Source organism: Protopterus annectens, chromosome 6.part0 (genome assembly GCF_019279795.1).
Source record: "Protopterus annectens isolate FY-2018-M chromosome 6.part0, PAN1.0, whole genome shotgun sequence".
In the NCBI taxonomy this organism is placed as follows: domain Eukaryota; kingdom Metazoa; phylum Chordata; order Ceratodontiformes; family Protopteridae; genus Protopterus; species Protopterus annectens.
The window spans coordinates 720,091,764-720,118,749 of record NC_056737.1 but is presented as its reverse complement, the minus strand read 5'-3'; the positions used below and the strand labels follow the sequence as shown (position 1 = coordinate 720,118,749).

The 26,986-nt window shown below is 41.7% G+C and overlaps 1 protein-coding gene across 1 annotated transcript in view; it reads right to left on the bottom strand.

Annotated features, from left to right (window-relative positions):
• Positions 1 to 26,986, bottom strand: part of SAMD4A (sterile alpha motif domain containing 4A) — a 2,460,818-nt gene that overhangs the window by 1,516,821 nt on the left and 917,011 nt on the right. The window contains exon 3 of the mRNA XM_044073568.1: positions 25,499 to 25,762. Within this exon, the coding sequence (XP_043929503.1) occupies positions 25,499 to 25,762 (264 nt within the window). The remainder of the gene's footprint in view (positions 1 to 25,498; positions 25,763 to 26,986) is intronic.

Here is a 26,986-nt window from a genome sequence, read left to right as displayed (position 1 = left end):
TTGTGCCTGTTGTTCTAAGTGTCTTTGTTATGGTTTAAGCACTTGGCCTCCAAACCAGTTATTTTACATTAGGAAGGCTAGTGGTATAGACTCTTGTGGCAGACGAGGATATCCTACACTCTTCTAAGCTGTGAATTGCTTGTTAAGGCTTGTTATTCTGAAAGTGTCTTAATTCTGGTTTAAGGATTTGGGTTCCACACCACCTATTCACATTAGGAAGTTTTGCTGTTTACATTCTTGTTGGAGTATTATACTGAATTGCTGCTATATTTAAACTGTTTTTTCTGCTGTTGTGATTGCGATTTTCTGGACTTTGAATTTCTAGTACTTCTGCATTTTATAGCATAGCCTTGATTTGGGCTTGCTGAATCTACATTGTTTGCTATCATGTGAGCACTAAAACCAGCCCTCTTACATTAAGAAGGCCCCCTGTACCCTTGTGGCAGAAATGTGCAGTCAAGAACCTATCTGAGTTGGGGATTGCTGGAATAAGGCTCACTCTTGGCCTTTCCCTTTGTTTACTTTTTTAAAATCATTTAACTTCACTTATATTCCACATCATGTCTGGCTGGGTTTGCACTCAGTTAACCAGAGCTGCTTAGAGGCTAAACTGCTGCCCTGTGAGCAACTCAATTGTGCATTGTGAAACATTGACACATGTTTCTACCCCTAGCCCTCCATAGAATATTGCTATTTTATAGTCTTACATCAAAACCTGGTCCATCTAGCCCATTCCCCACTATTTCCTACAGCATTTACCTTGCATAATGGACAGACAGTTTCCCACCATTTCTACAGGCAGCCTGATTTACATGGGTGTCCTGAGGCAATGTAGCAATTGCCTCATGTATACTGACAATCACTTACAACTAAAACAAACTAATACAACACGTGAGAGCTGTATCTATGCTATGAATTTGGAATAAATTCTCTCCCATAACAACAAACCAGATATCGAACATGTTGTCAGCATGTACACTTCACCTCTTGCACATAACAAGCTCACAACACATAAACTCACATACCCGGAGGTACTCGCTAGAAACCTAGCTAAAGATCAGAGATCTCCTAAGTGGAAACCTACTGCACACACTGCAGACCAAACAGAATCCACTACACAATAATACACACAACAGTGTCTCAGCCAATAAGCACCTCAGGCAAAACACCTCAGAACTAAATGTCTTGCTCATAAATTACTCCACAGTGAAACACACAGATGTCTCCCTCACCAGGCTGGACAAGGAGAAGGTCACAGTCAGCTGCCTGTCAGGTGCCAGGGTCCATCAGATCACGCATGCACTCAAGTCTCTCAGCAATAAGTACTGTTATGACTCTGTCACAGTCCATGTTGCAGTGAATGACTGGAGATGTACCTCACTGTACTATATGAAGAGAGACATGACTGAGCAATCAGATTATCTGTCCCAGGCAAGTATGTCCCTATGCCTCAATATAACCAAAAATAGAAGTTATGTCCTTACCATAACGTTCCATGTGGAGTGTTCATCTCGCCTTTGTTCTTACACATGGGTTCGGAGCCGATCCTCGGCTCCTTGTCGGCCGCTTGCAAGCTCTGCATCGAGAAGAAGCTCGAGACAACCTAATACCCACAATCCCCCTCTGCCTTTACCTCAGATCTAGTTTGCAAGCAAACCAGCAGCCAGAGAGAGCACACTCATGCCAAAAATTACATAATCAAGAAATCATCTATATATATATATATATATATATATATATATATATATACACATGTACATCATACAAATACAACCACTGCAAATGCAGAAGGAGAATACTCCAGACCAGGCACCAAATTGAACGTTCTTCCTGAGGGTGGGAGGGTGGGAATGTAAGAACAAAGGCGAGATGAACACTCCACATGGAACGTTATGGTAAGGACATAACTTCTATATGTGAGAGTGTTCAATCTCGCCGTTTGTTCTTTGTTCTTACACATGGGTAGCGTCCCTAGCTCCATGTTCCTGAGGAACTCACGGGAGAACGTTCTTGAGCACAGTGGAACCAAAGGTTGCCCTATCCCTAGAAACCATGTCCACTTTGTAATGAGAGATGAATGTATGCGGTTTAGCCCAAGTAGCAGCTGCACAAATCGTGTCTAATGGTAGGCGAGCTGCGTGAGCCAAGGATGTAGACACTGATCTTGTAGAATGTCCTTTAGGTTTGACAGATAAGGATTGATTTGAAGAATCATAAACGTATATAATACAATCAGTTAGCCATTTGGAAAGAGTTCGTTTAGTAACCGCTACACCTTTCCTGCTGTCAGCAAAGGCTACAAAAAGTTGATCAGATTTCCTGTGATCCTTAGTTCTATCCAAATAAAACCTGAGTTGTCTATGGACATCCAATTTGTGTAACATATACTCTAACTTATTAGTGTGATTCTTGAAAAAGGTGGGTAATTCAATGGACTGATTAATGTTATTGGTAGAGCAAACTTTGGGGAGAAAGGATGGATTAGTGCGAAGAGATACTCTGTCAGAGTGGAAGATCAAATAAGGGTGTTTAATAGAAAGAGCCTCAAGCTCAGACACTCGCCTAGCGGATGTAATGGCTACCAAGAAGAGAGTCTTCCACGATAAAAACTTCAATGGGCAAACGGAGGCTGGCTCAAAGGGGGGCAACATCAATTTAGATAGTAAAAGGTTCAGATTCCAAGGTGATGTAGGAGTTCTAACTGGTGGTCTAATATGAAAAGATCCTTTTAAAAAGGTCTTACAAAGTCTGTGAGCCATAACAGGTGCCCCACATTCTTCCACAGGAAAGTTGGAAATGGCAGCCAATTGCACTCTTAAAGTGGCAGGAGAAGCTCCTTCATGGAACAATTCTGTTAAAAACACCAAGATCTTGTTTAACGGAGCTATGACAGGGTCCAAATGATGTGAATTCACCCAGAAGACGAAACGCTTCCATTTACTGGTGTAGGTCTTTGTAGTGGAAGCTTTATGAGAAGCCACTAGTATATTCTGAACTGCCGGTGTAAGAGAATCAGACCTGGCTAAGAAGGGAAGCGGAGCAGCCAAGCTGCTAGATGGAGTGATTCGAGAGAGGGGTGAGGAACTCCTGACGAGTGAGTCAGTAGATCTGGCTCTGGGTCCAGAATCCAAGGTCCCCGAATGCGGTGTTGCAACAGAAAGGGGAACCAAATTTGACGAGGCCAGAATGGGGCAATGAGGATTATCGTCCTTTGAAGGTTGTTGGCTTTCTGCAGAAATTTTGCAATCAGGGGAAAGGGAGGAAAAGCATACAGGAGACCCGGGGGCCAATCGTGCACCAGCGCGTCCCTGGGGACTTCCCCTGGAGGGGGTAATAGGGCAAAGTAGCTCCTGCATTTGACGTTCATTGGAGACGCAAAGAGATCGCAGGAAGGCTGGCCCCACTTGCGAAAAATCGTCTTCGCAATTGACTGTTTGAGGGACCACTCGTGAGGCAACAGGATTGCTCTGCTCAGCCTGACGGCTATGACGTTGGATGACCCCGGGATGTGCGTTGCGATCAGAAAGCGACCCGTGGACTCCGCCCATTGCCAAATTCTCATGGCCTCTCTGCATAGCTGATAAGACCTGGTTCCCCCTTGCTTGTTTATGTACCAGACTACAGACATGTTGTCTGTCTGAACTGCAATAGTCCCTAGAGGAAGAAGGGGAGCAAAGTGTTGCAACGCTAGAAACACTGCCCTCAACTCTAGAACATTGATGTGCAGATTGTACTCCAAATTGGTCCATTTGCCTTGGACTGTCTGTCCCTGAAAGATGCCCCCCCACCCTATCAGGGAAGCGTCCGTGGTTACCGTCGCTGTCGTGGGTAGCACAAATGGTCTTCCGCTGGAAAGGTTGCAAGTCTGAAGCCACCAGGTTAGGTGTGATTTGCATGTGTTTGTAATCAGAATTTCGTGTGTCAGAGGTAGCTGTTGGAACGACCATTGTGCAAATAGTAGCCATTGTAGAACTCTCATGTGCAGTCTTCCCAATGGTATCGCAATGAGAGAAGCTGCCATGAGACCCAAGACCTTCAGAACCAGCTTTGCTGGGGATTTTTTGGATGACAGAAGGAGAGAAATGTGGCTTTGTAGTGAGGCTATCCTTTCTGGAGGGAGCCTTAGAATTAAATGATGTATCTAATTCCGCTCCTATGAATAAGATATGCTGTGATGGCTGTAGTAAAGATTTTTCAAAATTTACGGAAATTCCGAGGTGAACACACAGTTGTAGAGTGTAATCCCTGGCCTGTATCAGTTGACGCCGGGTGGTGGCAGAAAGGAGCCAGTCGTCCAGATACGGAAACACCTGGAATCCTAGGCGTCTCGGATGAGACGCTACCACTGCCATGCATTTGGTGAAAACCCTGGGGGCTGAGGTCAGACCAAAGGGCAGGGCTCGAAACTGATAGTGACTGGCTCCCAGCCGGAAGCGCAAATGATCCCTGGATGCCCTGGCCATTTTGATGTGGTAGTATGCGTCCTTCAGATCTATTGACCACATCCAGTCGTCCTTCTGTAAGAATGGAAGGATCGATTGAAGCGTGACCATTCGGAACTTTTCTTTCTTGACAAAGGTGTTGAGGTTGCTTAGGTCCAGAATCGGCCTCCAGTCCCCTGTCTTCTTTGGAACTAAAAAGAACCTTGAGTAAGTTCTGAATCCTATTTGGTCCGCTGGGACTGGTTGGATGACTCTTTTTCTAGCAGCTTTGAAATTTCTATAGCTGCTGGGTCTCGCAGATGGGGCGGCACATCTGGGAGTCTTTTCTTTGGAATGGGAGTGGATAGAAAGGGTATTCTGTAACCTCTGGTAACCACGCTTTTTACCCAGTTGTCTGTAGTAAGATTCTGCCAGGCCTGAGGGTATAAAGCTAAGCGACCCCGACTGCCTCCAGAGCAGGACAGTCGGGCCTCCTCTCAGGAGTGCTGGAAGGGTTTTCCAGGGGGTGTATCCCTGTCACCTTGGTTTTGCGGACCCTCTGCCGCCAGGGCGGCGTCTTCCACCTCTGCCCCTCCTCTGCCTCTAGAGGGGCATCACCCCGTGCCTGGGAAAGATCCTTGGGGTTTTCGAAACCACATTTTTCCACTGCGTTGCCCTTTGGGGTACGGTCTGGATGGGGTGGAAAACGGACTCCGACAGCAGACAGAGTCTTTCCCTCCTGTTCACACCGGGTAAGGTCTCCTTTACTTTGGGGCCAAAGAGAGTGGCACCATCAAATGGGGCGTTAGTAAAGGAAGACTTGAAGGCTTCCGAATGAACATAAGCGCATCCAGGATTGTCTGCGAAGAGCAATCGCTGAAGCTGCTGCCCTACTCGATCCTTCGCTGCGTATGATATCAGCCTCATGGATGAGTTAACAATGGATGTAAGGGTATTGAGATGTGCTGTAACTTTCTCTGAAACAGCAGCATCTGTAGTACCCTGGAGGGTATCTCCCAACTCTTTGATTAGATCCCTCTGTAGACGTGTAAAATGGGTCAAATAGTTCAGGGATCGCATAGAAAAAGCCGCTGAACTAAAAATGCGCTTCCCGTACCTGTCCATAGTCCTAGAATCTTTGTTAGGTGGATGGACAGATGAGGAAGATTCCGACATCTCCTTTTTCGTGGCCGCTGCCACCACCATGGCGTCCACTGGAACTCCCTTTGTGAGGTAAGCCTTGTCTTGGGGTGCAGTAATGAACTTATTAGGCTTTCTAGGGACTGGTTCCACCGTGTCAGGTGTCTCCCACGCCCTTCGAGCAATCAGCTCCATTAACTCATCGAAGGGCGGAGTGACCCAGGAGGAGGAAGAGGCGAGCACCGAATGCCTTCAGCAAGACTGACTCATCCTCAGAAGGGGGAAGGGACTGCCAATCACCTCTCTGCTTTAGGATCTCCAAGATGTCAGAAAAGGAGACATCTTCTGAAGGTGACTTTGGGGACCCTTCTGACTCATCCAAGTCAGTATCGGATGTCAAAGATTCTTGTGGAGAATCTAAGTGTCTCCTCTTACACAATCTTTTCCTAGGGACTTCTTCGGGGGGAGCATCCGAAGAAGCCTCCGAGGAAGAGGGGGCACCCTCCAGGGGTGGCCGAGACACCGGTGCTCGACGCTTGGATGTGACCGTTGGTGCAGAGGAGGATAACGGTCCTTTATGGGGAGGAGAAGCTGCTTCTACTGATGTGGTTGTCTGGGTAGACAACACCTTCCTCATGAGATCGAAGGCCCCCGGGTCCCAAGTCGAGGTATCTCCCGGTTCCGAAGAAATGGGAAGAATCCCAAACAGGCACCGAAGGCATCGACCCCGAGGACGGAGCCGAGTCGATCCGAGCCGAGGCCCCGAGAGGGAGAGTCGGAATCGAAACATCGGTTCGACTCTCGGCCCCGGAACCAAGGATGCATCTTCGGCTCCGAGACTCCGGTACTGGATCCGACGGAGTCGAGGTGAACGGAGCCGACCGAGAAAAGGACGGTTCTGGCACCGAGGGCTCCACAACCAGTAGATCAGCCTCTTCCGGCTCCAAAGACTGGACAGGTCTCGGAGGAGGAACAGATGGAGATAATGGGAGGCCTTCAAGTTTCGACACCAATTGGGTGGAAACCGAGATAAGTTTGGATAAGGCCGTATTCTCCAGTAATTTCTGCACCACGCGGTCAACATCGGTGTCGGAGAGGGGCCTGGAAGAACGGGTCGAAGGAATCGAAGACGGAGCCGACCTCAACAGTGTCGGGGGAGGGAGCTCCATCACCGGTTCCAAGACTCGAGGCTCGGAAACTGACAACAGTTGAACACTCGGCCCGAAGTCTGTGGAACCGGTGATCTAACTTTAGCTGAAGAGCTCGGAGCCGATGACTTGGGCTCCGACGTCTTCGATTCCTTCGAGGATTTGGATGCCTGGTCTGAAGCATCCAGAGCCTCTTGAAAGGTAGGTTTTAACAAACCCCTATCCATTAGTTTCCTGCGCCTATCTGTCATGACCCTCCCACTGAAAGAATGACAAATAGAGCAGTCTTCTTGCAGATGGAGAGGGCCAAGACAGTAGACGCAGGAACTATGATTGTCAGTTACTGACATCTTTTGCCCACATTGGCAACGCTTAAAACCCGATTTAGCCTTTTCAGACATCTCACTCTAAATAGAAACTGAAAAGTCAAGTCCAGTAAAGAAGTCAAGTCCAGTGAAAATGTCGAATCCAGTAAGGAAGTCAATCCGGTTAGTCAAATCCAAGTAAGGGGTGGTAGGCCCTAAGTTTTAATAAACTTAACGGAACCGAGAATCCCTCAACCTTACCATACACACACACAATATATCACTAACAAACTTTTTATAATAAAATTACTAAGAAAAAATACAAGAATAAATTCTTAATCTTATCTTAGGTGCTCGAGCTCGACCCAGTGATGCGAACGCTGCAGCGGCAAACTAGATCTGAGGTAAAGGCAGAGGGGGATTGTGGGTATTAGGTTGTCTCGAGCTTCTTCTCGATGCAGAGCTTGCAAGCGGCCGACACGGAGCCGAGGATCGGCTCCGAACCCATGTGTAAGAACAAACGGTGAGATTGAACACTCTCACATCATGACTGACTTCAACAACTGGCTTAGCTTCTGTTGTCAATCAAGGGGATCCAATATCTGTCAGCTTAGGAAGATACAGTCGACAGACCATGCTGCTTTGCCAAAGATGGTCTTCATCTGTTGCCTCTTGGCTTTTGGTTACTGGCAAAGGTACCTGCCTCCCCCATAGTGGCCTTTTTAAGCAATGTCAGAAAAACTAAACTCCCAATGTAGAAGAATCCACTAGAGACAAACTGAAGGTTATGCTGCTTAATGCAAGGAGTGTAAATCAGAAACTGCACTCACTGGAAGGACTCCTTACCTTGGAAGATGCCCATGTCTGTGCAGTACCACAGACATGGGTCAAGGCAACAGAGAGCCCCTTGGTCAAGCAAGGCTACAATGCCCTCCACACATTCAGACACCAAACATAGCATGAAAGAACCAAAGGCGGAGGTACAGACATCTTCATTAAAGACAAATACACCTCAAGACTGGTCAAACAGTACAACTCCATAGCATTACTCCAAGCCCAACTAACTGTACCTCTTACATATTACTGATCGCTACAAGTCCCCACCATGAACCATGAGTACCAGTCTGACTACTTGGACTTACTTGAGTCACTCACTAGACAGCCAAACACCTTGGTTTTGTGTGAGCTCAACTATCCTTCCATCGACTGGAGTCCTATATGAGCATAAACACACTCTCTCTCTCTAAGGTTCCTGGACTTTGTTAATACAAATGCCCTTTAACAAATAGTCTGTATCCCCACAAAAGGCTCAACTGTCTTAGACTTAGTGCTCACCAACACAGTGGATCTCTGCACTAATCACTGTGCTGCCCCCCCCCCCTCTCCAGGTCAGGTCAGGTCAGATCAGAATTCAGTCTCATTTGAATTCATGATCATACCTGACATTTCTCCAAAGCAAACTATAGCCTCCTAAGTGATGCCATAAATTGTTGCAAACCACTGTCAACAAAGACTGCTATATAGAGCTGTACACAAATGGCTTATATAAACACCTAACAGATCAAAACAAGGTCCTCATAGAAACATAAACCACCCTGGTGGGCATCAAGCATAAATAGGATATACAACAAGTGGAAGAAAGTAATATCTAAGAATAAGAGGGAACTGACTCAGCAGAGGAGGGACACCCTCCCTTCCAAAGCTTGAACAAACAAATTAGCTATCTTGTAAAGTCCTCTAAAGCCAAGTATGAAGCTAAACTAGCATCCATAGCTAAAGATAATCAGGAGGTATTCTTTAGCTGCATCAGGAATCTAATAGTGAGCGACCAGCTTTTTGCCAAATTAGTAGTGGATGGTACCACTCATACTGACTCTGAGGACATCACCAACCTGCTATCAGAGTGTTTGGGGCAAACTTCGCCCCCTGTATCCACACCAGACATACCTCAAAGCATACCTGTAACCAGTCCTCTACCTAGCATCTCCAAAGAGCAGTTCATAACCACACTTTCCATGGCCAAAAACACAGCCTCTATGGGATCTGACTACATACCAGGCTGTCTACTAAATGGTCTGTAACAGGAACTAGCTGAACCATTTGGCACTGTCTTCACCCACAGTGTAAGTATTGGCTTTTTCCCAGCAGAGTGGAGCACAGCAACAGCAATTCCCTTCCACAAAAGGGGTCGGTCAACTGACTCTGGGAACTACAAACCCCTAAGTCTAACCAGCCATATCTGCCAGGCCATGGAGAGAATAATCATGAAGCTTATCAACAAAGACATAGGTGACCTTCAAACTTGCTCCGTCACAATACGGCTACCTTAAGGGTGGATCATGCTTATTAAGACCTGTGGACTTCTTTGAGAATGTTGACAAAGCCCTGGATGAAGACAAAACACTCCATACAGCCTATCCTGACTTAGCCGAGGCTTCTGACACAATCCCCCACTCAGGCATCACTGATAAACTCACATAGCTGGGAAGTAACCAATATGTCACTAGATGGGTAGCCAACTAGAACACCGACAGAACACATACAGTCAAAGTTGGGGATTCTACCTCTAGCAGCAAGCCAGTTACCACTGTTGTATCACAAGGATCTGTGCTGGGCCCCCTATTGTTTGGAACGTATTTTTCAGATTTCTAGAGGAAAATAGATGGCCCGTGGCTTACCATGTTCCTGATGATTGCAAACTGGGTGCCCAATGATAATGACATACTACAAAAAGGCCTTACACAGACAGATGACTGGTGCTAATCCACAAGCTCAAAATAAATACAAAATAATGTGTTATCATCCCTTTTGGCCAAGGGAATGTCCCTGTACATTACAATGTTAACAGTAGCCCCTTAACTGAAACCCTATGGCAAGAGATTTGGGAACACAGGATGACAGCAACCTTAACTTCGATCACCATGTGTCCACAGTGGTGGAAGGCCTTCTATGTTCCACATCTCATAAGTATGGGCATCACATCCAGAGCTAAGGATATTATAACAACTCTGTACTCATCCTTCATCAGACCACTAACAGAGTACACCTCTCCCTTCTGCATGTACCTCACCAGACACCTGCAGCAGCTGGGGAGACCTCAGAAGTTTCTCACCAAGACAGTTCACAGCCTGCAACACATGACCTGCATGGATAGACTGAAGGCCCTGTCACTGTACTCTGTATCTTATAGGCTGCTGAGAGGCGACTTGTGTCTCTCTCAGACCCTAGCCTATTGGAAATGCTGCACATCCACAAGTCACATGGGACAAGATTCACTCACTCTAGGGATCTTACCCTAGCCTGTGACATTAAAAAGACATGCTGGAGAGACATATATGTCTCCCAGAGATTGCCATTCCTCTGGAAAAACATCCCAGTTCACATAAAACAGGGTTAGTCAATGACCCTATTTAAGTATAACTTAGACAACTGGATGGGAGACCGTACATTTACCCGAGTGTGTCACTCATATCCCTCTTAGATAAGGGCAGTCTGTGCTGAACATACACTTGTGCTGCAAATATAGACCATACACGTTTGTCAATAAGATAACAATAGTACAACATGGCTAGGCTTATAAAGGCCCTAGGGGTAATAGCCTAGTAACCTCCTATGAACCTACGGTGACATCCGCCTGGGCTGCAGGCCAATGTCTGATCCTGCCCTGGTGGGATGGTTGTATATGCAATAATCTGATATAGCTACTTACATCAACATTGTCTGTTGAGCATGTGGTGGTACATCAGTATTGATTGTTGAGCATATGGTGATAACAGTGTCCCACATGCTGGTGTAAAAGGATCTCTGTAATGTCAAGTAACAGCTCACACACAAAACACACACACTTGACTGCAGTGAGAACAGAACCCCTACCTAAGTACAAAGACTACAGAACACAGTACTATACGCAAGTGCTACTGCACAACTTATAGTGAATGACATCAGCAGTGCATGCTGGACAGGAGAAGGTGGGAGGCCAGCCTGAAATGGATGTGTAGGCAGGTGCAATAGGTATCAAAATACTGGCAAGCCATGCAATTGGAGGGGTAACTGTAGGACAGCATGTCTACTCTGCTGAGTAGAGACACACACACACATACACACACCCAGTTGACTGCAGTGAGAACAGAACCCCTACTTAAGTACACAGACTCTAGAACACAGTATTCTACACAAGCGCCATGGTACAAGTCTGACTTTTACATGTCTACAGGTCAAGTTATTGTGGATAACATCAGCAGCAGTGCATGTTAGAAAGAAGAAGGTGGGAGGCTTGCCAGAAATGTATGTGTAGGCAGGTGCAGGTATTAAAATACTGGCAAACCATGCCATTGGAGAGGTAAATGTAGGATAGTACATCTACTCTGCTGTGTAGAGAAACACACTCAAACACCCAGTTGACTGCAGTGAGAACAGAACCCCACCTAAGTACACAGACTATAGAACACCGTACTCTACACAAGCGCCACAGCACAAGTCTGACTTATATATGTTTCAGGTCAACTTACTGTGGATAACATCAGCAGTGGAAGTTGCAGAGAAGACGGTGGGAGGCCTGCCTGAAATAGATGTGTATGCAGGTGCAAGTATCAAAATACTGTGAATTTATGGTATTGGGGCAGTAACTGCAGGATACACACTTGCTCTCATGGCTGGATACACACACACACACACACACACACACACACACACACAGCTGACTGCAGTAAGAATAGAACCCCTACCTATCTTGGTATACATACTACTGAACTCAGTACTTTATGCAAGCACCACGGCACAAGTTTGACTTTTACATGGCTGCAGGTTAACTTATGGTAGATGACATCAGCAGGCCATATGGGGGACAACAGGTTGGGAGGCCAGCACAGGCATATAGATTCATAGGTTCACATGCGGCCAGTATCTTAACTGTAGAGTGTGTCCTAGGTGTGTAGGTTGTCACCACCACCAACTGGTCCTGTCCATGATGGAGCACACAATATTATATATTACACTTTCTAGTGTGGCTGATATATGTGTGTAAAAAATACTGAGCCCCCAGAGTTGTACTGGTTCTGAGGGGACAACACATGTATATATTGTGAATATATGATGTATACTTAGAATGTGCACTGAATTTGCAATGTTTCCACATGTAGTTTTATGTCATACAAAGGAAATGGACAATAAACACCAATAAGAAAGCATAATATATACAGTTCCATATTGCAGTGACCAGTGGATTTGCATGATGCTTAACAAAGTGTACATGCATGCGAGTTATGCCTGTTTGCATGTTGGTAATTGGTATGTAAACATGAGCCGCATTGCTAACGTCAGTAAAAATAATACTATATAGCATATACTGAATTCAAACCCAGGACCATATGTATGCCAGTCCTTACACCTGTTGCCACAAGAAAGTTGAGGAAACGGCTGTCTATGTTGCACTTCATTGCTGCAAACTACGTCACAGCAGTAAAACAAAAGTTGCACATTCTATACTAGAACCCAGTACCATCTGTGCTCCAGGCTGAGTTTTCACAATGGCCAAGGGCATTAGCTGAATCTATCCGGTTATTATTTTTGGCTGTCTATTTCATAGGTGGTCTGCCGTGCTTCACACAAACCCGATAAACACAGCCATTACCCACTTACGCTATTTCCGGTATGTGGCACATCAAGCAAAAGGTGCAATGAATAACAACAGGAATAAGAAAGAAAACTTTACTAATGGAGACATACAAGTAAAATAACTGTCTGCTGTCACATGTTACAGTATTTTTTCTCTAACAACAACATGATACTTTACAGTTAGAGAATTTTAACAGTTAAAGAATGTTATTTTTATGATGAGTTTTTTAGTAGAACAACTTTTAAGTGCTACATAAATTTGTTATTCAAGAATAATTAGTATAGTTTGTTAACCACATTGAATTTAGAACAAGACTAGTTTTTAACAACATTTACAACTGTGTTTTGCTGTTGGTCATGGTTCAGTTTTAATAACATCACATTTGTTTAAGAAAAGTAGACAATTAGTAGCACTACTGCACTACTGCACTTTAAAAGTTGATGACTTTACTTTAATTACAAACTTAATGGTTTAATTGGCCGATCAACTAGTGTATAAATGCAGTGTGGCCACACTTGTAATTTAACCTTGAAAAAGCCTGGAATTGTCCAGGCGAAAGCGCTTGGTGTTCGTTTTGTTAATAAAAGCTTTGTGGTGGAATTACCTGGACAGCATTTTTACTATTTTTGAAAGAAAAACTTTGTACTACGCAGCTGGCATTTACCTATACTGTTTGTTCGGGCTTGGTGAGCTGTTCCTGCTCCTGTTTTCTTTGACAGTATTTTTTGTACAAATCCACCACTATTTACTTCATTACTGCATCAAGCTAAGATACACAAGGATATGATATAATATTATTACAGAATACATTCTAGGTTCAGGACATACCTTGCAAATGCAGCAGCTGAGTCAGTTTTATTTCAGGCCTAGAATTTCCTTGTGTCTACTCCTATGGCACTTAAGTATGCAGGAAAAACAGAATGTAGGCTACATGGATGCTTTATAGCTTGATGAATAGCTCCACAGTACTAAAAATCACCTGCTTTTGCTGTAATTAGCAGCTATGAAAAACATTGCTACTGTTGTGCCCAATAATACACGGTGCACTTCTACATGCCACTGCATGCACTGACACTGCAGGCATTGATGTTGAAATAAGGTGAACACAAGGGATCTTATTACTTTTGTCCATACCTATGATGTCACGCAAACATGCAGCGCAAAAAGTAGAGGGAAGGTTGTATACTCTGTAATAGAACCCGGGACATCATACACTCTAGCCCCACATATACATATGCTGCCAAAGGGCTGCCAAAGGAATAGTTATGTGATAAGCACTGAGAAACCTGCCATTCAATGCTCCATCTCCCGTGGTTGCACTAAATGCACCATCGCACAAACAAGTGTGAAAATTAAAAAATACATTTTGAGTTAATGTGAACAGACACAATACATTTTAACAAACAATAAAGAGGATGACACAAAACTTGTGAATTCTGCACTGCTTACATGCACTTTTACACTTCACAGACCAACATGTACACCTCTGTAAGTGTAACCTGTCACACCCCCCCCCCCCCATCTTCATTCACTGTTGCCATGCATTCACCACAAACACGGTGGAAGTGCCTATAAGAAGTGAACATCCCTACATGATTACAAGTTTTTGGGCTTCAGCAGTTCTAATGAGTTTTGATATAATTTGCATCTTCACCATAAAAATCCAAAAAAACAATTCATGGACTTATTGGGAACAAAAGAAGCATGGATGCTGGTAATCCTAAATCACACCATGCTGACAGCCCTGAATCTACACTGTTGGTAACCATATAGGCAGGGAAACCAAAGGGGAGACCAATGTTGTACAGTCAAGGGAGGGTATTACTCAGGTATATATCTGCACAAAGGAATGCAGGTTTTGGATTCTGTGTTTCATGGGATTTTCACTTTTAGCTCTCTACATTAGATATGAGTACACTGTTCATTTGGGGGTGGGGGTGCAAAACTGCATTTATGTCATGACACTTAATAAGGAATTATTGTTATTGTTAATATAATTTTCTAGCATCCAACATGTCTGAGAATGTCATAATGTGTACGGGGTTACATGTTAGGATCTGCTCTGTATAAATGTACGGACATTCACTTCCTCTTGTTTCCGTGTAGACTCCTTTGCGTGGTTGTATCTGGAAAACTTTGGAATACATGGCCAACACAAGCACGGAGTCTACACGGTTACTTTGCAGCTTGTTGAATCACTCCACCATGTTTTCTTTCATTAGCATACAATTCAGCTACTTATGCTGTAATCTGCATGACACTGAAGTTTCTGTTTCCATGTTTATGCACGAGTGTTTCTCGCTATGCAGAGTTTACTAAAAATAAAACTGTTCACAGTCATGTGAGCATCACACCATCACGTACACACAGTCAAAATTATCACGCAAGCTGGGATTCTGCTGATAGGGGTGACTGCATATAGGGATACAGACAATAGTAAAGAGGGGGCTGGAATTTACTGGAGAAAACTGGCAAAGGAACCACGGTATTGGGAGCAAATAACTACAGAGGGAAAGATGATAGAATGAGAAGATGTCAAGAATTTATTTGGACTGCAGGTTACAGATTGCCTTCCCTATCAGGGATTGATATCAGAGTAGAGGCAAAGAGAAAGACATGGGGTCCTACACAAAAGACCAGCACTGGTACAGTTTTTAATACAATCAAGAACAACATCTGCCATTAAAAAAGGAATCATTAGTACAACATACAAAATATTACATGATAACTATAAGAATCAATCAAAGGAGATTAGAAAGGATTGGGAAGAGAGATCAGACAAGCAATTCACAAAGAAACAATGGGAGGATATATGTATGTCTCCCAGATATACAACAAAATCTAGAAGATTTAGGATTTTTGCCTGGAAATGTTTACATAGATATTTTTTATACCCCAAAGTAGACTCCAGAGAATTTTTTCTCAGGCAGACAGTAAATGTTGGAAATGTGAAGGGGAAGAAAGAGGTAATAGGGAACATATTTTCTGGGAGTGCGGTGAGTTTGTGGACTTTAAGGATTCCCTGAGGGATTCACTACCAGAGATGCTGGGTGGGCAGATTCATCTGATGAGGGATTTGATTTTTCTGAGCTATGATACAGACATGATAAGGCCTTGCTATGTATAATAACGGTGGCTGTCAATAAAGCAATTACTAGAAAATGGAAATCAAAATCTAACTCAACTATACTGGAAAAAGTGAATATAGTAACAGATATAAAACAACTGGAAGTGAGATCTTTAGAAAAGGGTAGGAGCAAACTACATAAGAAAAAAGGGAATTATAGGAACAATAAATACAATGGAGGAATGAGGTCTGAAAGGCAGCAGGACTTAAATGTAATGTTTGAGGGAGAAAGATTGGGTAGATTATAAGTGATGTATAATGTTTGCAACTGGGACTGTGTCAGTGTGGTTTGTGATGAAAAATGCTTGAGACTAGGATTGTATCGGTGTGGTTTGTTTTCATTTTTATAAATGTATGCTTGCCTATGTAGTAAATGATGGTTTACTAAAGATGTTTCTTGTTTCAAAAAAGGCAGGAATTGATTAATTTATGTAATATTGCTTAGGTTACATGAGATATAGCAATATATGTGAAGTATAATGTTTGTTATGTTAATACAGTTTGATTACTTTTATATGAATGTAAATTTACCTATATCACAAGTGATTAATTCAATAAAGGTGTTTGAAAAAAAATTATCATGTAGGCTTTATTGAATCCTCCCTTTTGTGTTTCAACCTGGATAATAGATGAAAAATTTCAGAGGATCAGTTCACTTACTAAGTTAACAAGTGAGTATATAACATTAAAATTAAAAATGAAAACGTCATAGAGGTAATAAAGGTCTGACTATGACCCAAGCAACATGGGATCAAGTAGCAGTCTGGGAGCTGGACAGGTCACCGAGGGAGGATGAAAGATAGCAAACTATGCCGGCTTACATCCTGGGAGGATAGAGGGAGACAGTCTTGTACTTTGCAATGCTGAAAATCCCGCTCCTCAGAAAGAGCATACAACTTGCATTCCCAAGGCATCTCAGTATTTCCTTGGCCTTTTTCCATAAATGTGGAAAGCCTTTGTCTGGTGGAGGTAAAGTCAGACTCTTAGGCCACCAGGACTTGGGTGGTTCTGGCAAAATGGAAAGAGATCTGCATGGTGGCGATGGGACAGGCCAAAACCACACTTCATGGCTACCTGGATGATGGCTGCCAACTAGGATGCTCTCACACCCAGTACCCAGCAATCCAAGAGTGTGTCTCCACTGTTAAGATGGCATCCTTCACCAAGAAACAATGTGAGATGAGATGCAAATGCTTTGGTAAACTGTTGGAACAAACAGTCAAATGTTTGATAGTCAACAGGCCTGAGAGGAAAAAAAAACATAATAATGAAAGAAATATCCTCCAATACAGACAGCAGAAGCAAAGGATAGAAGCAATGAGCAAATCTGACGTACAATTACAACTCTGCACCCACTGGCCATCCACAAAACAACTAAACCCCTCCTATCTGGTGAGTGCATTTGTGATGCCCACCACTGCTACCAATATGTGATAACCACTACTGCTACCTATATGTGATGGCCACCAATATCTGACATCCCCATGCTGGGCCAGCAATAAAGGAGCCTGAATCCTCACCACTGACACTGTAGAGGGATGTGCACTTGGAATACAATTGGATACACTCAGTATTTACAGATGCAGACCTCTCTACATCAAGTACATTTTTTCTTCAGAGCACACAGGGAACATACTCAGCCCGGGGTTTGAATGTCTCTATATCTGTCTCTCTCCAGGTTCCCAATAAGACTCCCTCACTGGTACAGGTGTAGGGTTAGGTCCTCAGCCGGGTGTCCAAGCCAAGTCCTCCAGCACTCTCTCTGTGAACCCAGTGCTTAGTGCCCCTGCCCCCAAGTAGCTGACACACACATTCTTTTAAGATTTAATTTTCACACACACCTGAGAAAGGCTGGCACAGATTACCCACTCTACCAGCTTTGCCCAAACTATAAGGTTGTTAACACCACCACCAGACACTCCACAAACAGCTACTCTAAAGCCCTTAATAAAGGGTGTCCAATTATAGATTCATAGATTCATAGATTAGTACTAGGCTAGCTGCCCTTTTGGGCCATTTGAAGCCTAGCCAGTTACCCCATGTGAGAATCAAACCATGCACCTTGTCTCTTTAAGGTAAGCACATTAACCATTATGCCATCCTCCCATACTGTGTAATATTAATACTAATACAAATGGTAGTAGTTGACAACGAGAGCTAGGCATAATAGAGTGCTCACACAGTGTCACCAAATAAATATAAGTACTCTCAAAGGTTAGATACTTTCTAGAAGGACCAGCCACAATAAAAGTTTTAAATACATTTAATAATTAATAATAAAAGAGCATGAAAATATTGAATATATATTTATAGTAAACCACAGAGTTCAAATCACAGAAAATGTTGAAGTTAACCTTGATGGACAGACTCATGCAAATAAAAAAAAACACTCTCTAAACTAAGCTTCACTATATTCCTGACTGAATCTAAGAGAATGTACTGTTCCCTTATATCTTACTTGTGCAGGGCAAGATGAACTATGTGAGCAGTCTTTCTAGTCAGGCTTCCAAACAAAATACTCAATACTTTGAGATTTCTCTTCGTAATATCTAAAATATAATTTCCAAGAGGGCTGGCTGAATGATCTCATCTGTTTACCTGACTCTACGTTCTCACAATATTCCCCTTTGAAGCTGAGACAGGAAATTAGCACAGAAGGCTATAATACACATCTAAATGTTTACAAAAGTGCCCGGGGCTTCCCCTCCTTTTAATAAGTTAATAAACAAAGGCTTTTTCCAGACCTAGTGTCTCCGTTCCTATTCAGCACTGTGGGGTGACACTTTAATGGTTTAATACCTCATTTAGATTTCACTTATTTTTCTTAAAGCAAGCTAGCTGGTTAACTGTTGCTGTCTCAGCATCCTCTATTAAAACATATACATTTAATTCAGTTACGATAATGCATGCATATTTCTTTTCATTACAGCAGTGTGCACTGTTGATATATTTTAACACAATTAAATCTCACAAATACATTTTCAACACAAGCATCTGTACGAATCAGTTTGATATAAAAATGATATACAGTTGTAATACATTTGTAACACCAGCATCTTGTATAAACCAGTCTGATATTCAAAGGACACATCACTCTTTACAAAACTCCAGTTGGCTATCCTGGCACTTGCCCATATCATCAAAGCATGTATCTTAAAAAAAGACACTATGCCAGCTTACATCCTGAGAGGAGGAAGGGAGGCAGTCCTGTACTTTGCAATGCTGAAAATCCCTCTCCTCACAATAGTACACTGCAGCAAAAAGGGTTTTGGATAGTGTTATTGAACACGTTGAATGTATGGGAAATTCACTATCTAAGAACTACAGGGAAGGTTTGTATTAGATAAACTGCTACTCTACTAGTATGTCAGGCTGCTCCTCTGTACTGACAGAATCATCTTCGTCATTTTCTGGCTGTGGTGGTGGACTTGCTTCAGAAGAAACACCTTTAAATATTCCTTTATCTTGATAGCTAGTTGCCGGTGTAGCCTACCCTTTATTCTCTCACTTTGCTTTTTGCAGAGCCTTGCCCTTGCCGTAGTTTGAGGGGTCACCTTCAAAATATGGACGTTTCTCTGCTCATTTTTTTTTCTTTCTGCAAAATCATTGAGGAATGCAGTTAAAGTCAGACATTGGAGTTTTGGACTTCTTTTTATCTGACTGTGCTGGGCAGAAAATGCACGATGATGCAAAACCTGTTGTTCTACAAATGTTTAAGTGACTTCGATTAATTATAAAAGTGTTCCTGACTTTGGACCTTTGTTCCCAGTATGTTTGGCTTTATCACTGTTTCTTGAGCAAAGACACTATGAAAGAGGGAGATAGCAATGCTGTGAATGAAAGCAACATAGCCTGTTTTTTTTTCTCAGATTATAACCAAGCATAAAAGACTGGTGTGGTTTTGTGTGAAATAAATTAAAGCATTTACTTATTTTATTAATATGCTGGTAGTCAACCAGATGGCAGGCTAGCTCTGTTTCAGATGACAGCAACTTTCCCTATTCAGTCTAGCAGTTTAAAATTTGACATTATGGGCTGGTATGGATTTATGTGACTGGAATATCTGTCTTTTTTTAAGGATACATGCAGTCACCAGATAGGAGGGGGTTAGTTGTTTTGTGGATGGAAACAATTTGTCCTCCTCATTTGCTCAGTTTAAAGTTGGGCATTAAGGGCTGGTGTGGATTTGTGTGAAATATACTGGAATATGTATTTATTTTTTTAATATGCTAGCAGCCAACCAGACTGGGGAGGCTAGCTAGAGTTGCCACCTATCAGTTTTTTCTGGACTACTCAGAAGCCAAATATATTCTCCTGTAGTCTAAAATACATTGTTAAAACTCTAGTATAGGCAGATTTACTATGCAAAAAAACCCCAAAAAACCCAAAAAAGAGAGAGTTCCCCCCCCTTGACATGACTATGACATCATGAAATGGGAGTAAAGTGGGTGGGGAGAGGGGAGGAGATTGGTGGGGTTAGGGGAGGAGGGAGGGTGTGGCCTTGGTCAGTTTTGGCCACAACTGAAGGTGGCAACCCTAGCTAATTTCTCTGCTGTTCAGAAAATCTATTTGCTCTGTTCATTAATTTAGTTTAAAGTATGGCATTAAGGAATGGTGTGGATCTGCGTGATATGCATACAGATATATTCTTAAGATGCTGGCAGTCAACCAAAAAAGGGGGGGGGCTAGCTCTTTTGTGGTTGGAAGCAACATGCCCTCTTAATTTGCTCACTTCGGACTGTGGCATTAAGGTCTGGACCAGAGAGAATTTCTGTGAAATAAACTGGAATATTTATTTATTTTAATAGACTGGCAGTTAATCAGATTGGGAGGGATGGCTAGCTGTGTTATGGATGACAGCAAACTGACCTCTTTATTTTCTAAAGTTAAAGTCTGGCATTAAGAGCAGGTATGGATTTGGGTGCAATAAGTATGCTTGTTATCTGTCTTTAATAAACTTGCAGGTAACCAGAAAAGAGAGCACAGAATGTGTTTTGAATCAGATAAACTTGTCCTCTTTTTGTTCGCAGTTTAAATATTAAGGTTTGGAGTGAACTGGAATATTTACCTTTTTTAATATGTTGGCAGTCAACCAGATTGTGGAGTACCTCTGGATTAGAGCAACTTTCTCTCTTCAGCTACTCAGTTTGAAGTCTGGTATTAAGGTTTTATGTATATTTCCATGAAAAAAAACTGAAATATTCATTACTTTTTAAAATATGCAGGCATGCAGGTAATCAGACTGGGAAGGGAAGGTAAGTTGTGTTGTGAATGAAAGCAACCTGCCCTCTTCATTTGCAGAATTTAAAGTCTGTCATTAATGCTAGTGTCCATCTGTGTGAAATAAATTGACATATCTTCTCTCTGTCCAGTCCTTCTGTGGAACACATTTGAAACTTTCTGTGATTTCACAGAATGTTATTACCTTTGCTTAAAATTTTGGTCTACAACTTAACCTTTTCCTTTTCTTGTTTACCAAGATTACAGTCTGACTTTAGATGGCTTAAATGCATTTGTATAAACTAAGATGGAGTATATCCTTCTAGGTGGTATCTGTGTAAAACAAAGGTGAAGCAGTTCCTTATTTTGCAAAATGCTTGAAACACTATTCATAATTTGGTCTGTACCTCATACAATCTGTGGTTTGTTGCAAAACATGCAAGGTTTGCAGTGACTAAATTGACACAGGGCTGGCTATCAATGAAGTCAACTTACCCTCTTGTCATTTGCTGAGCTAAAGCCTGGTTTTACAACACTAATGTGCATTGTTTTATGAAAACAGTCTGAATATTTACTTGCTGGGTATTATTTGTAGGAAACCCCATCAAAACTGTTCCTGATTTTGCTGAATGTCCTTGACTTTACCTCATACGTTTTGGCCGGTGCCTTATAGAATTTATGTTTTTTTGGAAATCATTTGGGAATTCAGTCACTAAACTGGGGAGGTCATTGGTTGTGGATGAAAGCAACTTATCTTCTTGTGATTTCCTCAAGCCTACATTCTGTCTTTAGAGGACTAAGGTATATTTATATCAAATGGATGCTATTTGTGTGAAACAAGTTTAAACTATCCCTAATGTTGCTATCTTTGTTTTTAATTTTACCTCATTTAGAGCTATTCTTCATAAAGTTTGTGGTTTTCTAGCAATGCACTGAGGGCTGCAGTCACTAAATAATGACAATAATTTGAGCTTCACATACTTCAGAAACCTTATGCTAATGTAAAAAGTACTGTAGCGACTTCCTAAGTATATAAGAGCAATATTTAAAATCTCCCCTAATTTTGAGCCTTTGTCACTCATTATTTTTGTCTGTGTCCATAATTCTTGTTCTATATTATTTTTATTACATTCAGATGATGTGTACACAGTAAAGTGGCTGTAACTGCTGGATGAAGGTGGGAGCCACTTGTGAATGAAATGATGTTATCATGTTGTTGTTTACTCAGTTAATCACCTGACTTCAAAGAACTAATGTGCATTTGTGAAAAATAAATTGGAATACTTGCAGGCTGTCTACTGATTATGTGAAACAAAATGGAAATTAAACAGATCTCAAATGTCATTTTGTTTGCAGACTGCCCCTACTTTTGCCTCATATTTTTATTTTAGTTTGCTGCTCAAAAAATTCTGGCAAACTGCAGAAGATTGCAGTCACTAACTAATGACAGATTTGAGTTTCAGACTCCATGCTCATCAGAAAATGCATGGTAAGGCAAAAACCTTTATTCTAGCAACTAGATATATAAAAGTAATATTTACAATTTATCCCAGAGTCTGGACCTTAGGCCCTTGTTATTTTTTGTCTTTGTATTTATGCTTGCTCTAAGAAGTTGACAGATATTTTGTCAGATGAGGTGAACAAGGCAAAGTTGCTATAACTGCTGGGTGGGTGTGGGGCTGTCTGGGGAAGAAAATAACTTACCCTCTTGTCATTTTATCTGTTTAAACAGTCTGGGTTTGCATGACTATTCTGCATTTATGCAAGATAAGCTGGTATACTTGGACTACTATTAGTATGAAACCAATTCTTAGCACAGAACTCCTAATTTTATACAGCTAATTTGTACAGTCACATGTGTTTACACAATCCAGGATGCTTGCACACACCACACAGTAGTCACAAGACACTGGGTACAATACCTATAGCTTGTACAAGCAGAGCAGCCACTAAGAAGTAACACTAAACAGTACTACAGTAGTCTACCTACCAGAGCAATTTATAAGCACTGGTCCCTAAATAATACATTCAACTAAAAGACAACACACTACACACTGTATATAATTTCTATAGCCTCTAAAAGGAGAGCAGTCACTAAGCAGTAACGGTGAACAGGACAATAGTGCATCCACCAGAGCAAACTTCTAGACACTAGTCCTTAATTAATGTAATCAACTAAAAGACAATATGCTAGAAGGATTATAGTAAAATTTCACTTTATCCCTGTCCTTGGTTAAAAATGTTACAATGCACTACATGCTGGAGGAAGTATGATAAGAATTAAACAAGGTTTGCCAAGTGTCACGAAAGGAGATACTGCCAGCCCAGCTATTTGGAATTTTGTAAATAATTATATATCATTTATGAATATTAACATGATTCATATGCTTGCATTACAAATGTATTAGAACTGCATATTATGTGTATATCAAACTGCGGGTACAGAAGTGTGTGTCGAAAAGGGTTTACAAAGTACTGAGCTTAAAGATGTATCCACAGTGTACCCTACTGGAAAAGAACAGAAATGTATATACACTACTGTAACTGTTTAAATGTACATATTTTAACAGAGGAAAATGAAACACAAGAGGTTAACTTCAGAAAAATAGCTTAAATTAAATTACTTTATGGCCATGTAGTAAAAGGATGTTATCTTTCAATTTCAGTGCAGTAAGAGACACAATGTCTAGAACTAGAAGGGGTTTTTTTTGTATTGTCTTGGAAGTATTTATTGTTTTAAGACTTCCAGGATATGCCTTAGATCTAAGAAAAGTCCTTGTTTATATATTTTTTACAGGTAGATGCTAAATGGGACCAGCTATATCAATGGGGGGTTTCCCTGGGATAGAGTCAGATGACAAGAAATGATGTCATTCTGCAAGCTATCCCAGCAATAATATTTGGGATATAAATTTAAGAACTCTCTGAGAGAGACTGAGTATTCTGTATTTGTCTTTGACCTGACATCAGCTGGAAGACCCATTCACTACATCTGCCTTGTTGCTCTGTAAGTAGGTTAAACAGTGTATAGTAATTCTCTTAGATTCAGAAAGGAATATAGTGAAGTATTGTTTAGATGTTTTCTTAATTTATTTGAGACTGTCTCGCAATGTTGTTTTAAATATTTCCCGTGATTTTGAACTCTGATGTTATTGTGATTAAATACTGAGTATTTTCTTGTTCTTTTATTATTTATTATTAAATATATTTAAACCTTGAATTGTGGCTGATATCTGTAAGACATAGTTAAGTTCTCAGAGTACTTTCATATTTATTTGGTGACATTGTGGGACACTCCTAATAGCCTTGCTCTTGGTCAAACTACCATTTGTACTGATAATAACATTACACATTAATATTGGACATCCTTTGTTAAGGGCCTTAAAGTATAACTACCTTATAGTCTGGGCAGAAGGTGGCATAGCTAGTAAATCTGTGCCATCCTTTCCAGTGTGTGTGTGTGTGTGTGTGTGTGTGTGTGTGTGTGTGTGTGTGTGTGTCTGTGTGCATGTGTGCGTGCATGTGTGTGTGTGTGTGTGTGTGTGTGTGTGTGTGTGTGTGAGTGTGTGTGTATACATTAAACCTCAAAGTGTGTGTCAGCTACTTGGGCAGGGGCACAAAGTACTGGTTGGTCAGAGAGTGTGCTGAAGGTCTTGGCTTGGCCACTCAGCTGAGATCTCAATTCTATAGTTGTGCCAGTGGGGAGTCTTATTGGGGATCTGGAGAAAGAGGGAGAAACCAGCCCCAGACTGACTGTCGTCTCTGTGTGCTCTTAAGGGAAACTGCACTTGATGCAGTGAGCTACATCTGGAAATACTGTGTGTGTACCTGTCATCCTCACAGTGTACGTCCCCCACTGGTGCTAGTGGTGAGGATTGAGGGTCCTTGATTACTGGGCCAGTGGTGGGGCATCACACCAAGAAAAATGAATACTTGCATTTTACCAAATGGCTTCTAACCAGCTACTACTAGTGATGGTCTCACTGCAGCTTACACACAGCTAGGAATCAATGTTCTTTGCTTCTTTTCCCACCAGAACAATAAAACTAATTCCAAGCTGATTCTTCATAAGCAAGTTATAGGCTTTTTTCCACTGCAGGGCAATTTAATCAGAAGATGTATTAGGGAAAGTCTGATAAAAAAGATTCTATCACATATTCAGAATTCACTGATTTTTCAAATACTCTGCTACTTACATCTTGCTTAATCTAGTCAGTTAAATGAAATACATCTAAATTTATATCTTCTGTCATATGCATAATAACGTTAAAACCTTCTGATTCCATACTTAACACAGAAATTCATGATTTAAGGAAAGCTAGCAACATCTTAGAAAATAAACTGTTTTTTAACACAAATCTTATTAAATGTGGAACAACGTAGCACAAAATGTCCATAATTCCACAATCAGTATGATCACCTCTTCTGATCCCACAATCATCCCAATCCCCTTTCTAATTATAATGAAGAGCTATTAAATGGAAACGGATCAAGGTAGCACTGAATTATGTAATAATACCTACCCTTCATGCCACTTCCTTCTTCTTGGAACGTGTTGCGACACATAGGTTGATCATCCAGAAACTCACTTCCACCACTTCCTGATGAAGCTATACTGCTTTGTGGAGACAAGGGTGCATGATCTGATGTGATGCATTGTGTACCTCTAGATCGCAGATCCTCATGAGACATCCACCCGTGTCCCAAAGGCAGATTTGGCACATTAACTGGTGGAGTAAGGGACACAGATCGCTTCAGAGGGCTATGATGCACTTGTCCTGCAAAAACTAAAACAAAAAAATTAGAAATTAATAAAGTAGAGCTATAAACCTGAATGTGTTCACATCTATATATACAGCCTTTTGGTATTTGTCATAACATTCCATCTCAATTAGAGCAGCAACACAGCATAAATGAAAGTTATGTACCTACCATAATGACAGATCTATAACAAGAAGGTCCATTTCTATAGCCATCAAAACTGATGGCATAGGCATTAGGGCTACCCAGGAGATCAAAACTTTTTCAGGCTGCAAGGACCCTCCCTCTTCTCATCATGCATGCTATAATTCTTCTTATTATAGCATTTAGCTGCATGATAAAGAAAACAGTGAGAGAAAAAAGGGTAGAGACAAGGAAGGGTGTTTTACTGAAGATGGAGTGTTTTCTTACAGATCTATCTTTATCATAAATACATAACCTTCCTTTCTGATTAACGTGTGACCATCTTCTCTAACCAACAAAAGACAGTCCCTTGTTTGTCCCCCTGGGTGACCACATTCTTGGTAATAAGTGTACGATGGTCCTAATAGAAGTCCTGACCTTAAAATAATACTGCAGCAGCAGATACATTAACAGTGGCATTACAAGAAAAAGCAGCAGAAGAAAACATAGCTGCAGCAGAAAGTTGTTTTGGTAAACTTACCATAGCACTAGATGTCTGAATGATCACTGCTGCAGTAGCTTTAGTTATATGGTTATATCCTGCTAAGGATATAACAGCCAGCCAGTGTTTAAATCTTTCAGGGCACCTTTCACTCACCAAAAGCATTACTCTTCTCAAGAAGAGCTGACTAAAAAGTCAGGTTTGGGCACCAAGGTTTTCACAGTTTTCATGCCAGCAGAGAGGCTAAATCCCTGACAAGGAAAATAATACGGCATAACAGACATACAAAAATAAGGTGGATGGAAGGAGAGAGTGGCTACTGGATAATGAATATCTGAATATCTACTGTTATGATAGGTTTACTTACACAACTGTACTATGTTTATCACTTGATCACTGCAGGTATAGGCCTTAGCTATATTAGTAGATTACCATAGCTAGGACTGAGTGGGAGAATGAAGGATAAGGGTCCAGGAGGAGAATGGTCATAGCAAAGCCTATCCTAGAACAGGAGAAGGAGATCACTTTATTGTGCTTTGTAAAAGTATGCACATAGGACCAAGTAGAATACTTCTAAAATGTAACCCTTTCCAAAAACCCACAAATAATAGCCCTGATTCTATAG